General features: G+C 37.0%; 1 protein-coding gene across 2 annotated transcripts in view; it reads right to left on the bottom strand.

The window, feature by feature from the left end:
• Window positions 1–7,565, bottom strand: part of Gabrg2 (gamma-aminobutyric acid type A receptor subunit gamma2) — an 88,170-nt gene extending 80,605 nt beyond the window's left edge. Inside the window, exon 1 of one of the 2 annotated variants that reach the window (XM_052758483.1) lies at window positions 7,142–7,565. In XM_052758483.1, the coding sequence (XP_052614443.1) occupies window positions 7,142–7,245 (104 nt within the window). In that variant the 5' untranslated portion in view covers window positions 7,246–7,565. The remainder of the gene's footprint in view (window positions 1–7,141) is intronic. The other variant, XM_052758482.1, reaches the window with a different exon arrangement.
• Between the last annotated feature and the right edge of the window lie 8,629 nt (window positions 7,566–16,194).

The following is a 16,194-nucleotide window of genomic DNA, read 5'->3' as shown; positions in this document are numbered from 1 at the left end:
TATACATATACAATTATATACATATATAATTAATATAATATATTAATAGTACTATACCTGACTCATTTATACCAAATTTTGTATGGAGAGTGCTCACCAAATATATATATGGCAAAGTCAGTGCCATAGAGCACAGTGTGGCTCTTATCACTGCCCTTTGTATTTTTTGCGTGTGTGTCTTTTAAATAGTTATTTTCTAAATACTGAGAGGAAAAATAGGCTTAAGACATTCCCCAAAATGTATACTTCTTCAAAAAATAAATATCATTAACTTGTAGTTTTGTTATACATATGAAAGATCCCTACAGAATTATACTTAAAACTGTGAAGAACAAGAAAAGAAGATAACATCAAATACTAAAACTGTGCAACTAGATATTCGTAGATGAACTTCAGATGTTTGTGAATCTCGGGTTCTCTATCCTGTGCTTTGACATCACGAGAATTCCACCCTGCTCTCTTGTAGCATCATGTGGCTCTCATGTAAAACATTTATCTGGTTAAAGTTTAATAATTATTTGTATACCTTTCTGTTCATAACCTGTATACAAATGCGTTAGATTGAAAACTCTAAGAGAACCGAACTTGTGGCTTCTGCTGCTTTGTAATTGCATACTCCGACACTACAGTAAAACTAACTCAAATACTGTCCCTTTTTAAATTAAGAAAATGTTTTATTTATTTATAATTTTTTTTTGCTTTTGTTTTTGAGATAGTGTCTCTCTGTTTAGCCTGGGCTGTCCTGAAACTCACTATGCAGACCAGGGGGCCTTGAACTCTAGGAGTTCCTCCTGCTTTTGACCCCTGAGTGCTGGGATTAAAGGTGTGCACCACTATGCCTGACTCATTTATACCAAATTTTGTGTGAAGAGTGCTCACCATCCATTTAAGTACATTTCCCAAATCAACTTATGAAAAAGACTGATAGCTACCAATACAGAAGACCATCTATCATTAATTTTTCCTACAACAAATACATACATTGACATTTGACATCATATATTTAGTTTATTTGAGACATTTTACCATAAAATTGCCTGAATAAATTACAGAATTTACTTTCTATATGCCCTACTGCATGGACTTGTTTCTGTAGCTGAACTTGTATTCATAGCAGGGTTTCAATTACTATAAAGGATCTTTGCTTTTAAAAAACATCCCTTGTTTTGCCAACTGCTATGTTATTTTCTGTTCTTGTGGTTTTCTTTATGAATGGGTGGAGAGTGTAATGTCAGTGCTACGTATTTACCATTTACGTGGTGCTTTATCTGTGCACAGCTGTACAGTGATCTTATAATAATATAGAATTATTACCATATTTATGCTCTCGTAATATAATGCTACAAGGATTAATATGATTTGGAGTTAAGTTTTATTTTTACCCTATGCCACTAATATGTAACTTAAAAGAGGCTTTTTCATTTTCTTTTAAAGGACATTCAATCTCTAGTATATGGTAAATTGAACACGGAACAACTCCCCCAGGAATGCAATGTGAAGAGGCCTCTTGCATTTCAAAACAACCTGTGTGTTTTCCAGCACTAACAATTGTTTTTAGGTGGCTATACTTATACAGTGTGTTGTGTATACTAGGAATGAAACAGGAGGAATATGGGTCTTCCCTGAAGCTGATATTTAAGAATTCTAGATATACCCCTTAATCGCCTTGTTTCTCAGTTATGACAGTTCTTTAAAAGAAAAAGTGATATCTTTGTCATATAACTAACAAACCTATCAAGGGTATAAGAACACCAATATAAGCAAGATAGTAAAAACTAAAAACTATAATCAATTCCTAGAAACACAAACTACTTTTTCCTCCAGAAATAAAAACACCAGCACTTTGATATTAGGAGATCCCATAGCATGGCTACTCAAGTAAGCTTTAATATGATGGGAGTGATTTTTAAAAAAATCGTCCTTTAATATCTATGTATTTGAATATTTAAGTTTCCAGACATTGATAAAATGATGTTATTTCTGCTTTAATATTCAGTGTTGTTAATTCAATATCATCTTTTCATCATCCACTTTTCTAAGAATTTTGTTAGAAAACTGAAGAACAGTATTAGGCAAATTTTCCTGAGTTTGCTCGATGGAGGACAAAGACTTTTTAAACACTGGTGATGTGCCATAGTAGTAGTTCCTGCATAGTCAAAGAATTGCAAAGTAAGCTATCCCTTTCTTCGACATACATGACCATAAGGAAAATGTATTTTCCCAAATACAACTCTAATTTAGGGTTTCGACCATTGCATTTAGTATATCCTTAAATGTAAAAGCCAGTGAATAACAAGATGTGTCTAAGCATGTCTGTCCAGAGAGTACAATGTGATAGCTTTTAATGGTGATATAATTGGTAAATACTAAGGTCTCAAGGAATCCTCAGAAAAATTTAGATTAAATATTGTAATTTATCCAAGAGGCATTTGAAGCTAAGCTTTTCTAGAATATGTCATACCTGATATAGTACAGTTGGGCTTTATTGAAATGGCATGTGCTTGTGATATTTCAAAAACAATTTTACCAAATTGATCACAGAAGACTGATTAATTCTTAATTAAACAGTCTGAAAACTCAACCAGTATAGGTGTCAAAACAGTATTTCAATTTGGATGAATATTCCATGATTTTGTTGTTGTTGTTGTTTGTTTGTTTGTTTGTTTCAGGTTGATGTCAAGAAAAGGAACCATCTGACCGGGATGTGAGTGCTTAGCATGTCCATATTCTAGAAACAACCCCCAGCATGATGCATGTTGTGCAGAATTAGAGGAAAATAAGGCATCTTCAAAAACAGAAATAAATAGACATACTTTCAAATCTACTTCTGTCATATATGTGGATAGAGTGAACTACATATATGTGTGCCAACTATATCTAATCTTCACTATGGATTGGTGAAACAGTCATTATCACCCAGGGTTGACAGACTAGAAATAGAATTACAGACAGACTAAGTGCTTTGCCTAAGAACAACAGATAAGAATTAACAATATGAGAATCTTTGTGGATTCATATAGCAAGATATGTGCGCTTTGTAATAAGTAAACATGTAGCATGTACATAGTAAGTGCATAAGCATGTGTGCACACATAACATAGCTGGTTTTATTTTTAAATCAATCACTAATTACCTGTGGCATTATTGGTTCCAACTCACCTACCCTCTGTTCTTCTAAGTATATTATCTTGACAAGATTACTTGTGAGATATTTACATTGTACTTAAAACTTTAAACATCCATGCTTGACAAACTAAGTAAGATGCTATAATCAACAAGGAACCATGGGACTGGCAGCACAATATGAACCACAGGAATGATGTCCCTACAATCAGTCTTGACTTCTTACCAATTTGAGTGGAAATTACAAAATATCTAAATAAGTTTTACCAGTAAATCAAATTTTTGTGAATTAATTATTTTAGATTAAATTCAAAATGAATCTGGGATATCAGAAAAGCATTTATGTGGTTAATTGTTTAAGCAAAAACTTAATTTTTAAACTGGCGTGGAGCACAGCCTACAGCTTAACCTGTAGCCCAGCCTGATCAACACAAAGTGAAACATTAACAAAAAAACAGAAAACAGCTTTGAAATCCTAGCCTGCTATCCAGGTATTTGGTTTACAGTGTGGTGGGAAAAGGATTCTTGGAAATTCTGAATCATATTTACAGCCTCTTATTTTACCCTTTCAGGTAGGTGTTTAAGGCAGACTAACTGGAATCCTATGTTGACAACCAAAGCAATTGTGTGTGTGCTTATGAAAAACAAAGTAGTCTTCCAGAGAAAATAAGGTAAAGCATTTGTAAAGATATAGACTAACAAGCTCGCCCATGGAGATTAACTCTGTCAACAAGTCGGTTATATTGAAAAATCTTCTTTTATGGTTATGGTTGTGGTCTGCAAAAGTAAAAGTCAGCATAAAATGGAATTATGGAATTAAACATTTTTCAAAGCTCTCAATATTTTATCTGAAACATTTTTTTATCTATCAATAGCCAAGGAGAGAAAATAAATACAGGCATTGAAGTGATGCTCAATAAATATGTGTATACATATATATATATATATATATTTGACAATAATTAATTTAAAAAGAGGCCATAAATTTGACATAGAGCAAGGAGGAATATATGGGATGGTTTAGAAGGAGTGGTGAGACGTGAGAAATATTTAATTAAATTATAATCTATAAAATATATAGAGTAAAAATATTAAAACTATTATTTTAATGAAGAATTGAAATTTATTATCAAAAATTCAATCTAATATATCTCTGCTCAATCTAATACTTTGAAAATAATTATCTATCAGTCTAAATATAGTATAAGATAATTTGTTCTAATCAAAATAAATGTCTCTTTTTATACAGCAATTTCCTGCTATACCCAATTATTTCTGCTGTATATTAAAATTTTGCTACATTTCAAACTCTGTAACAGAATGTTTTAAAAATTGTTTTAAAACATTCTTGCCAATAGGCATAGTTGTGTTAGATAGAATGTGTAAACAGATATTTATGCAGGTACATGTATTAAAATATTTAAAGAACTTTTACACATGCTATAAATATAGTAACATCCTTTACAGTTTTCAATTTTGATTTATAGGCATACTTGATTGATATACAATTAGAAAGCTTATAGATAAGGAATTGATTTTTTTGTGCCAAGGTGAATAAAATTGTAAGAAACAAAATATTTGTGACTATTAACTGCGGCAATAAATAAACTTTTTTAAATAGACAGACAACAGGCCTATTTTTCTTAAAGGAACTCTGAGAACTTGTTAAAATCAACATTCTTAGACTTCACTCAGGCCTCATGACTCAGAGTCATCCAGTGTGTGGTTTAGGAATTTCCATTTTAGTGAGTCCCCAAGTGATTCTCACAAGTTGTAAACAAGATACATGGGAGTGGAGCAAATTCCAAGTTTGTGAAATTCTCACTCAAAGGAGAGCTATAAGCTTTCAATAGGCTTACTCTAGTGTCTTGTTCTATGATTTATTTTGCTTTTATGTGGAGACAATTGGGTGAGTTTAGTCATAATAGGAAGAAAAGCTTATTTGGAGTTTAACAGATAAAAATAAAGTCCATTAAAGATCCTACAATGTTCAGTACCTTTCTCTTACTATTATTGCTTACAACATAGAATCTTAGGATTCCATTTTTTTTCAAGAGACTTATTGTACCCCCCCGCCTTTGCACTAGATTTAGAAATCAAATCTTCTCTTTTCCTCCACCCATACTCAGCCATTTAGATAGATCATCTACTGAACTGCAGCAAATGAAACTCTGATCACATCCACTGCACCAAACTGCAATGGCTACTCGCTATATCATTATGTGAGGACACACACACACACACACACACAAATATTTCTGTCAGAACATTTTCACAACACATAAATCTTAAATACTGCCATATCATAAACGAAACTAAAATAATATTTTGGAGTAACATACAGTGATTTGGAGGTGAGATACATAAGAATATACTCAAGCAGTTATTTGCAAATTCTTTACTAAAATGAATGGGAATAAGAAGGAAAGACACATTCCCCCGTGTCTGGTCTAGATTTTATTCCACAGGTTTCATGGTTTGTAGAAATACAAGGAAGAAATGACCTATTTATGAGTACTCTGATTCCTAAAAACAAACTTTACAAACTTATATAAAATGTGTAATAGGAAAGCATGTGATGATTTTTGAATAGAAAAATATTTTAATGGTTCTACTCTGTGATATGTGGCATCTGATACTCTTTCCAGCAAGTGTTCCTCTCCTCTTCTGGGACACTTCTTCAGCTTGTGGTTTTAACGAAACTATCTATATTCAATGTTTATTGTAGTTAAACTGTCAAACACTTCAGTTTATCTCTATTACAACTACTACATCAACTTCCAAGAAAACTTTGGAGTAGTGTCTTGAATCTTCCATAGATATATGTCTTTATTGGAGGTGGGGGATGGCACAACCACAGATGTAGTTCTTACAATGTTTTGTTTCAAAATGGAAATACAGACAGAGCTGTTATGGCAAGAGTGCACTTATTGCCTGTCGTTTGTTCTGGTTGGAAACCATAATGTGGTGAGAGCTACTTCCATGGATAGAAGCATGGGACACTGTGCTTGGTGGAGGGATTCTACTCTCACAGGCTTAGTTCAAAGAAGTTCTAAATAATCTAGATGAAACACATTTCAGGGAGCTGTCATGCTCAGGAATTTTACAGGTCCTTCCTCCACTTTATTTGTGCAGGAAGACTGTAAAGCACTCGTGCATGCTTCACGATTTTGGCATTGCATTCACTTGGTTGAGCATGTTTTCAAGACTGCAGCCAGGCCAACTCTGCTCCAGATATACTCCCAAAACATTCATTGAGCTATATTCACTGCCTCATGTGCAGTATCCCCTCTCCCATCTGATGGTGGGAGTAGTAATAACCAGTGTGAGGTCCCCAGGCTCCTGTGCTGTGCCTTGGCCCACTGGCCTTCTGACTACATGGATGTCCTTTGTAGATTCAGAGATAGGTTTGACAAGCCTCTTTCCACAGGGCCCTCAGCTGGACCGCTGTCCTTGGTGCTGAATCGCGTTTGCCCATCTGGGATTCAGCTGCCGGGTCAATGGGGCTGGATAGAAAACCTGGCTGACGGAAAGCTCAGGTGCAGGACCAAAAAAGCCTATAGAGTATAATAGAAACAGCGCGGCCCCCGCTCCCAATACTCCTTCACACAGACCACGCTGGTATTTGCCAGGACCCCATTTGTAATTTTCTCCTCCAGACCCCCACCCAAATGCCTTCAATATGGCCTCAAATGCCGGCGTGTACGAGCACAGCCCACTTGATATCAGATTGCAGCAAATTCAAATGCTATTCCCAGAACACAGAGTCTATGAGGTGAGCTTTAGCGCACTGAAACAAAACAGAAACAAATAAAACCCAGTTCATTAACAAATAAGTCAATATGTCCTTCCTCTCTCATCCATCTCTCTCCCACCCCATATATTCACTCTTCCCTAAATGATAAAGCCTAAATCCCAAAAGAGTGTCTCAAATCTGGGTGGTCTCCCTTCTTCCACAACCCTATCTCTCCCCCACATCTTTCTAGAGACAAACGACGCTGAAAACGGCCCATCTTACCCCGGGTAGAGCGATAGCAGGAGCAGAATCCACAGCGTCATTTTCTGTGAAAATACCGGAGAGTAGACTGTGCTTCCAATGCTCCATGTATTTGGCGAACTCATCGCTTTTTTTTTTTCCTCTCGCCTCTGGGTTGCAGAAGAATCCCTCCCCTTTGTATTATTATTATGCTGATGATTTGATGCTGGCTCCCCCCACCTGCCTCTAGTAGGTCCCGTCACTCAGGAGATGTATTGCTACCAGCTTCGAAAATTAATATTCAGGGGGCCGAAATAAAGATCAGTACAAACGCTTGCAGATATCATCAAAGCGTTAGCTCAGGCAGCAGCTTCCAAGTCTGGGAGGATAATATAATTGAGGCAGGGGGGGATGGTACACCCAGAGATGCATACGGAGGCAAATGAGAGAAATAGAAAGGCGCTCACAGTCATGCCCTGTGCGCTCTCATGAACTCCCAGGGGTCTGTCCTTTTAGTTTTATGTATTTGCTCTCTTTTCATTTCTTTCTTTCTTTTTAAATGGGGCTGTCCTCTGTTTGCGTGGTTCTGTTGTGTGGATATTTAAAAGAAATAGAAAACAAATCACTAGAGGCTCTTCGTGATTAACTCCTGCAGATTAACTCTGAGGTCAAAGTGTAAGAGATGTGAGGCTGCAGCAAGAAGAATTAGCACATGCATGATTTCTTGCCAGCAGTTTTTAACCCTTTCCTGTACCAATATGCTAGGGTTTCCATTCATGGAGGGTTTAAAAAAAGAAATGCATCAGTATGTCCAGAAACAGAATTACTAGAGAGAGGGTTTGCTTGGCCAGATTTGAGAACAATCCTTATCTTAAAATCATGTAATCTTAAACCCTGATTGCATCATTGGGGGAGGGGCAACAGGCAATAAGAAAGGAAGGAGTAGCTGTGTCCAGTGAACTACCCTGGGAGAAAGGTTTGGTGAATTTAAATTGAATGAAAGCAGGAAACACTGATAGGATAAGGCATGGGGAAAGTCCCAAGCTTCTCAGGACCTTAGTCCTCCCTTGTCTGCCGTCCATCTGTTGGAATGCTGACCAACACAGCTGCATGGAGACAGCTGCTTGAGTAAGGATCACAAAATACCGCCCTGATTTGCTTATGCCTGTATGTACCAGTGAGCAAAAACAGTGGGCGATTGAGTAGTTCTGAGACACTCCCATTTCTTCTGTGTTCTCTGGCCTTTGTTTCCTTCATTTTATTTTTAGGTGTTTTGGAATAATCCTGTATTAACTAGTGTTTCTTTCTTGACCAAATGAGCTGTGAGGACACTGGAACTCTCTTATTCCAACTTAGTTAACCAGCCACACAGGAAGTCCCTACCCTCATATCCTGGGAAAAAAAGTGTCAAGTGCTTCACACTTCCTGTAGAGTTAGGATCTCATATGGAAGATGCTCACTAAAAAGTACAGGTAAGATAATTGCCATAAGTCTTCATGGAAAGTGCCAGTGCACCATCTCTCAACCAAAACCTATTCTGATAAAGATCATCAATGACATTTGAGCAAGAAGTTCAGTGGATGGGAATTGAAAATAAGATAACAGGATCCCAGTTCCATCATTACCCTCAAAGTTACACCTTAGAAAAGCAGAAAAAAATAATGTTGGCTTCTGCCAATGACATGGGTCCAGGAGATGCCATCTGGCAGATACATCAATGAAACCTGCACGATACTACCCTTAAGCATAATTATTTCATGGCATGTGGACAAAATCCAGTTAAAACAAATAACAGCATTCACATGAGGTCAATAGATTTCTTTCCACTGTGATTTCAGTGAAGATAGGGTAAATTTAAGTACCTTTTGGTTAAAATAGTTCCCACTCCTAGCTATAGCAGGAAGACAAGAGTTCCTCCTCACAGCCACAATTGTAATTTAAAAGAGCCTAGGCAGTCTATAATTACATGTTGTTAGTGATTATATCTAATCTGACCATAGTTTTGTAGAATACGGCCTATAAACATATTTTTAAATGACTACCAAAAAAATAAGCAAATGACATAAATTAAATGGACAGGCTGGTTATGGATCATTAAGATATTAGAAACCGCCGAGCGGTGGTGGCACACACTTTTAATCCCAGCACTTGGGAGGCAGAGACAGGTGGATCTCTGTGAGTTCGAGTCCAGCCTGGTCTTCAGAGTGAGATCCAGGAAAGGCACAAAGCTACATAGAGAAACCCTGTCTCGAAAAACAAACAAACAAACAAAAAAGATATTAGAAACCATGCCCACTGGAGTGACTATAGAAATACACCTGTCACTTAATTCAAGTCAGAATTGCTAGAGGAAATTGAAGTAAGAAAATTTGTGGAATATTCTAAGTGGCCAAACCAAATACTTAGGTAGCCCACTAACCAGCAATTTTTTTCTAGATGATGTAAAGATCTGTGTGGGAAGAATCTGTCTTCTCTCCTATGCGGCACTTCAGGAATTCCAAAGTACTCTCTCAGGTAAATTCAGTTAGTCATTCACAAAATGAAACCCACGGGAATGATTGTTATCATTCACAAATTTTCATACACAACTCCTTCGGCACAATCATAATAATCTCCACAAATTATAACCTACTTCAGTAACAATCCTTTTTTACATGTAAAGAGACTCCATATAGAAAATTTAGCTATATTTAGTGTCTGGGAACAATTTGCATTGTGCTATTTATGATTAGTAGGCCTAAATGGATTTTCTTATCTGATGAGTAGTCCTTGAATTAAGCTATTTTGATATGTTTTCTAATATTTTCACATTTGTAGCAGGCTTTCTTGGACCACCTGTTCCACTAGCTCTAAAAAATTAATTTAACCTGTTTCTCTTCATCTATATTTTGCCTCAGGGCTTTTTACCCTTCTTTCATTGTGTATGTTCTAACTTTTCCTGTTTCTTCCATGTATGTCTGTCTGGCAGCTGCCTGGTTGTCTGTCCCCAGGTGTCTCTCTCTTTTTCCCCTCATTATCTTCTCTCTCAAGACTAGATTCCTCCTCCTACTTACCCTCTCTGCCTGCCAGTCCTGCCTATCCCTCTACTGCCCAGCTATTGGCCATTCAGTTCTTTATTATACCAATCAGGTGCCTTAGACAGACAAGGTGAAACAAATATAACGCATCTTTACATAGTTAAAGTAATATTCCACAATACATATTTTATTCTCTAGTACTTATAAAATATATGATTTAATAATTCATTTTGTAATCATCTTAGCTATTTATATTAATAAAATGAAGCTTATTTTATTGTAAATTATAAGTATATATATACATACATGTAGATAAAATTATATTAAACTTTGAAAAATATAGACAGCAGAATGAAGAAAACTACCACTCACATCCTCTCACCCATAAGGAATTGCAATTAAATGAGAGTATTTATTGATTATGACTGCTGTCATTAGTGTTTGCATTAAATTTTCAAATTTTATTAATTTTGTTTGTTTGTTTATTTTATTTTTTTGAGATGGGGTTTCTCTGTGTAGCCCTGGCTGTCCTGGAACTCACTTTGTAGACCAGATTGGCCTCAAACTCACAGAGATCCTACTGCCTCTGCCTCCCAAGTGCTGGGATCAAAGGTGTGTAGCACCATTGCCCAGCTCAGCTTTATCCTTAATTTGAAGCAGTGGTAATAGTTTTGCTGTTGTGGTCTCTACTATCTCCAGAAGCAAGTTATGAGATTCAATATTGTGAGCCAGTGCGATCTATCTGTATTAAAAGGTGCTCTTGGTACAAGCCTGATGATCTGAGGCTGCTCCCTGGAATCTCACGTCAAAAGCCAGATGCAATGGTGCCCTTCTGTATTCCAGGCATTTGTAACAGGAAATAAGACAGAGACAAAAGAATTTCCCAGAAGCTTGTGGGGACAGATAGCCTGGAGCAAGCTGTGCAATGGCAGGAACATCCAGAAAGATGAACTTGATGAGGTGGACTAGAAGAACTGAGTTCTGAAAGTTATCCTTTCCCAAAAACTGTCTTTTGATCACCACAAGTGTACTATGGCACAGAGAGAGAGAGAGAGAGAGAGAGAGAGAGAGAGAGAGAGAGAGAGAATAAATGAGTACATAAATTTTAAAATTATAAGTTGGATTGTATAGTATCTCATGAGAAATGACAATACAGATTTTAGTTCTGGCAAAAACTCAGTAGATGATCCTTCTTTGGAAAATATTTGTAACTATTTGGGAAATATTAAATAAACAACTATACTAAGTATTAGAAAATGTCTAAAGTGGTGTGAAAGTATAAAGAAATTAAGGCAGAATGCAAGCAGAATTGAATTAGTCCTAAGATTGTGGCTTTTCTCTGGCAAACTTAAAAAGTTACCACCCGTTCTCTATTATTCCTAGGATTTCCTTGTTTGTAGTCCTATATTGAAGAAAATTCCTCAACCCCAGAAATTCAGGATGGCTAGATACAGTAGAATCTCATTGATAGGTCTCAGAGGACTCACACAAAAGCACACATTGACAAGGAAATCAGAATGTGACAACAGAAAGATAATATTTCACATGTCAAGGGAAACTCCCCCTCAATGTTTGTTTCTGTGTGAGAAGTTAAGGGCGTTAAAGAGACCAGAGAATGCAAACTGAAAGACTGAAGAAGTAGCATCCATATCAGCTACCATTCTCTGCCATGCAGTCTGGCAACTGAACCCTGTCAAAGGAAGGTTCTCCATCAGCACCTCACAGTTCACTCAAATTCTGGGACCATGGCCTTTCTGTGTTCTAATGAAGTACTGATTTGTCATGAGGGTAACAACAAAACTGACACTGAATTATTAACTAGTAAATAATTTAACACTTATTACATCAAAAACCACCATTCTTCAGAGAAACACTACATACCAGAATCTTTTTCACACATTATGTATGACATCTGATACATGGTAAAATCATAAGCTGTACACAGTACAGAGAATTAAGACATAGCAATTGCAATTGCAGTTTGTAGAAGCAGATAAATGTGAGATGACCTAAATTTTGCAATTAGCAGATAATAACCTCCACTCAACCATAAAAAGTAATTCAAAGACTTAATAAAAACTATGGTCATATGTTTGCTGTGGATATCACTCTATATAAATAAAATGCTGGTTGGCCAGTAGCCAGGCAAGAAGTATAGGCAGGACAAGCAGAGAATTCTGGAAACAGGAAGGCTGAGTCAGGAGATGCTGCCAGCCACCAAGATGAGGAGCAGGATGTAAAGTACCAGTAAGCCACGAGAGCCATATGGCAAGGTATAGATTAATAGAAATAGGTTAATTTAAGATAGAAGAACTAGATAACAAGAAGCTTGCCACGGCCATACAGTTTGTAAGCAATATAAGTCTCTGTGTGTTTACTTGGTTGGGTCTGAGTGGCTGCAGGACTAGCTGGTGAGAGAGATTTGTCCTGACCAGGGGCCAGGCAGGACCAGGAAAACTCCAGCTACAAATGTTTATATGGACAAATGAATGAATGGCATAGAATCCCAGCAGAAAGGGGAAATTGTTTGAAGAGGATGAAAGAGAATATCTGTAACTAAACTTTCCAGTGCGTGGAAAGAGAAATATACATAGTAGCAGATAGACAATGGGGGGGCAGTGATTGAGAAATACTAAAGAGAATGAAACAAGATCAATGAAAAATGTACTTTATAGAAACATGAGAAAAAAATACTACAAATAAGAGTATAAGTGTTCCAGGAATGGTGAGTGAATAGCAAGCTTCCTATGAAGTGCTGTGAATGGAGCAGAGGAAATTAGGTAGACACATATCAAAGGCAATAGTGGCTGCAAATTTCCCAAACTAGCCAGAAATATTAGCATATGGATTCACAAAACACAGCGATTCCAAGCAGTATAAACATAATGAAAAAATCTTCGTAGTCACACATATAAAATATAGAATGTTAACCATGACATTACAGCTCTGCAATATGATGATGGGTGACATACAAAAATGACTACAGCTCCCCACTGGAGTCTTGGAAACCTACCAGTAACTACAAACTCAAAAAAGAATGATCCTTTTCCCCCAGCAACTGTGCAATGTCCAAAGCACTTCAGGAAGGGATGTTGAGCACAAAGCGTGGAATTAACCAGACTACATGCATCACCCTAAAATAAAAAGACCTAAATTGGGGGAGGCTTTCAGAGGGACATAGGGGGATTTGGAATGTGGAAACAGAAGTAGATATGATTGTATTCCACTGTATACATGTATGATATTCTCAAAAAATGAAGGAATTTTTAAATTGTAGCCAAGAGACAGCTATGACATGCTTAAATGACTAAAATGGGATACACACATAAAATTTGGTAAAATGTTCATAAATTAAAGAAAAACAAAATCTTTATTTTTAGATAAGTGAGGGCTGGGAGACCTTGTCACCAATGTAGCTGAACTAAAACTAATGCTAAGGACCTCATGCTGAGAGAACTGCCAGATAAAAACACAGATCCATAAAGAGTAACTCTAGAAATACTTAACATAACAGAAAATGTAATATAGTTTAACAGAATTTTCCTAAAACTCAGTTTGCTATGTTTTTACGATAAAAACTCCAACCCTACAATGCAAACAAAAACATTGCTGTGTATTTTGTAGTTTATAACAGACATGCACATAAAATATATGCAAGCAACAGCATCGCAAAGAAGCCCAGACATTGAGTTAAATAAAATTATAGTGTGACACATTTCCTGCATATCCTTTGAAGAGATAACAGCATGTCTGTAAATAGACTTTGAAAAGACAGAGATGAAAATTCTCATCCTTAAACACCACAATAAAAGATACAAGAAAGATATATCTAAATGTCATTAAATTAAAAATCTAATCTAAAAATAATTGAATAAAGGCAAAACAACCAGAAAATGCTGAATACAGTGTTTAACAGGCGGCTCAGTGGCTAAGAGCACCATTGTTTCTCGAGATTCCCAGTGCCCATATGGTGGCTCACAACTCTCTGTAACTCCAATTCCAGTGGAATTCACACACTTCTCTGGTCTCTATGGGCACCAGGCTGTCATGTGATCCACAGACATACATGCAAGCAGATGATTCATACATGAAAAACAATGATATTTAAAAAGAAAATACTGAATATAAGAGGACTATAATGCAACAAACATACATAATAGGTAAATGTGGCATGAAAGTACCTATGAATATTAGGAGCGTCACAAGTGCGGGTGGCATGAGTGAGAAAGGCTCCCATAGGCTCATGTATTTGAATGCTTAGTCACCAAGGAGAGAGACTGGATTAAAAGAATTAGGACGTGTGACCTTTTTGAAATAAGTGGGACTTTGTGGGAGGAAAAGTGTCAGAGATGGTGGATTCCAAGGTTTCAAAAGCCCATGCCAGCATGCCTGGTTCTCTCTCTCTCTCTCTCTCTCTCTCTCTCTCTCTCTCTCTCTCTCTCTCTCTCTCTCTCTCTCTCTCCCCTGTTGTCTGTGAGTCAGGATGTAAAACTTCCAGCTACTGCTCCAGTGCCATCTCTATTTATTTGCTGCGATGATCATGGACTAACCCTCTATAACTGTAGCAAATGTAAAACCTATGTTTTTACAGTTAAAATGATTTCTTTTATGAGTGTTGCTGTACTATTGCTGTGCAGAAACACCTTGCTTGTGGTGTTTCTGCACAGCAATAGTACAGTAGCTAAGAGAGTGAGAGACAGTTCATCTTTATAACGTTAAAATAATTGATTAACCAGGAAGACATAAAAATCGTAAACTTATGCAACTGAAAACAAGACTTCAAAGTGAGTGGCACAAAGCCTGATGGAGAAGGAGGCATAGAAAAACAGAGTCAGGCAGGGCGATGGTGGCGCACGCCTTTAATCCCAGCACTTGGGAGGCAGAGCCAGGCGGATCTCTGTGAGTTCGAGGCCAGTCTGGGCTACCAAGTGAGTTCCAGGAGAGGCGCAAAGCTACACAGAGAAACCCTGTCTCGAAAAACAAAAAAAAAGAAAAACAGAAACAGACAGACAGATAGACAGACAGACACACACACACACACACACACACACACACACACACACACACGAACGCATGCACGCACACATGCACGTGCAGTGACTTTTCTAGATCACACTCTGTAACTGAAGAATAGAGTGCAAACCATACATTCCTTTAAGCCATTCATAAAATAAGAATCAGTAAATTTCAAATAGGCATAAGATTACTATATCAGAATTCACTGAGTAATCTATCCTCAATAAAAAATAATTCCAAAATATTTGAGTACTGAGCAAAGTCCTTCTGATATCATGGTTCAGAGTTGAAAGTCAGACACATGTCACGTAAAATGAAATGAAAACAAAGCATATCAATATTCATGTTGCAAAGTTAAAACAGATTTCAGAGGAAAATTTACTGCAATAAGTACTTAGAAGATGAAAAGCTTCAAAGTAATGATCGAAGCATACAAATTCAGAAACAAGGAAATGAGGAAATTAATTCAAAACACAGAAGCTCCAGGCTGTGCATATTCCCATTTGTAGGTTAGAGGCAGAGAAAGGCTTTGTTCAAGTGCATGTGATAATACTGTGAGGTCTGGGAACATAAGCAAACAGGGTGTAGTCTAACCTAAGCAAGCGGGGTGTGGTCTAACCTCATGCACCTGATTTAGCTTCATCTCTGGCTACTTTCAGAAGTGCTGTCTGTACTCAAAGCACAGCAATGCTTCACGGTATGCAGAGTACATTTTTGTTTCCCAACCCTTGAGCTTTCACGCATGTTGTTGTCTCTGCATAATAATCTTCTTCTCCTCGCTATTTATTTCCTACTTACTTTGCAGATTCCATCTTAAACACATTTGCTTCCCTGACTAATGAATTTAGTTAGTCTCCACATTAAGAAATATGGTTTCTTAGGCTCATGAGTGAGCTCAGAGCTAGACTTTGTTTAGAAAGTGTCCTACTTATGAGTGAGAATTGTTGAGACCATGATGGGAAAAAGCACAGGGACAAATAGCCAAACTAGTGGAAACACATGAACTATGAACCAACAGCTGAGGAGCCCCCAACTGGATCAGGCCCTCTGGATAAGTAAGAC

This window comes from Peromyscus californicus, unplaced genomic scaffold (assembly GCF_007827085.1).
Source record: "Peromyscus californicus insignis strain IS unplaced genomic scaffold, ASM782708v3 Scaffold_3__1_contigs__length_106647218, whole genome shotgun sequence".
Taxonomy (NCBI): Eukaryota; Metazoa; Chordata; class Mammalia; order Rodentia; family Cricetidae; genus Peromyscus; species Peromyscus californicus.
Note: the sequence above shows the minus strand (reverse complement) of the source record. Positions and strands in the feature narration are given on the sequence as shown.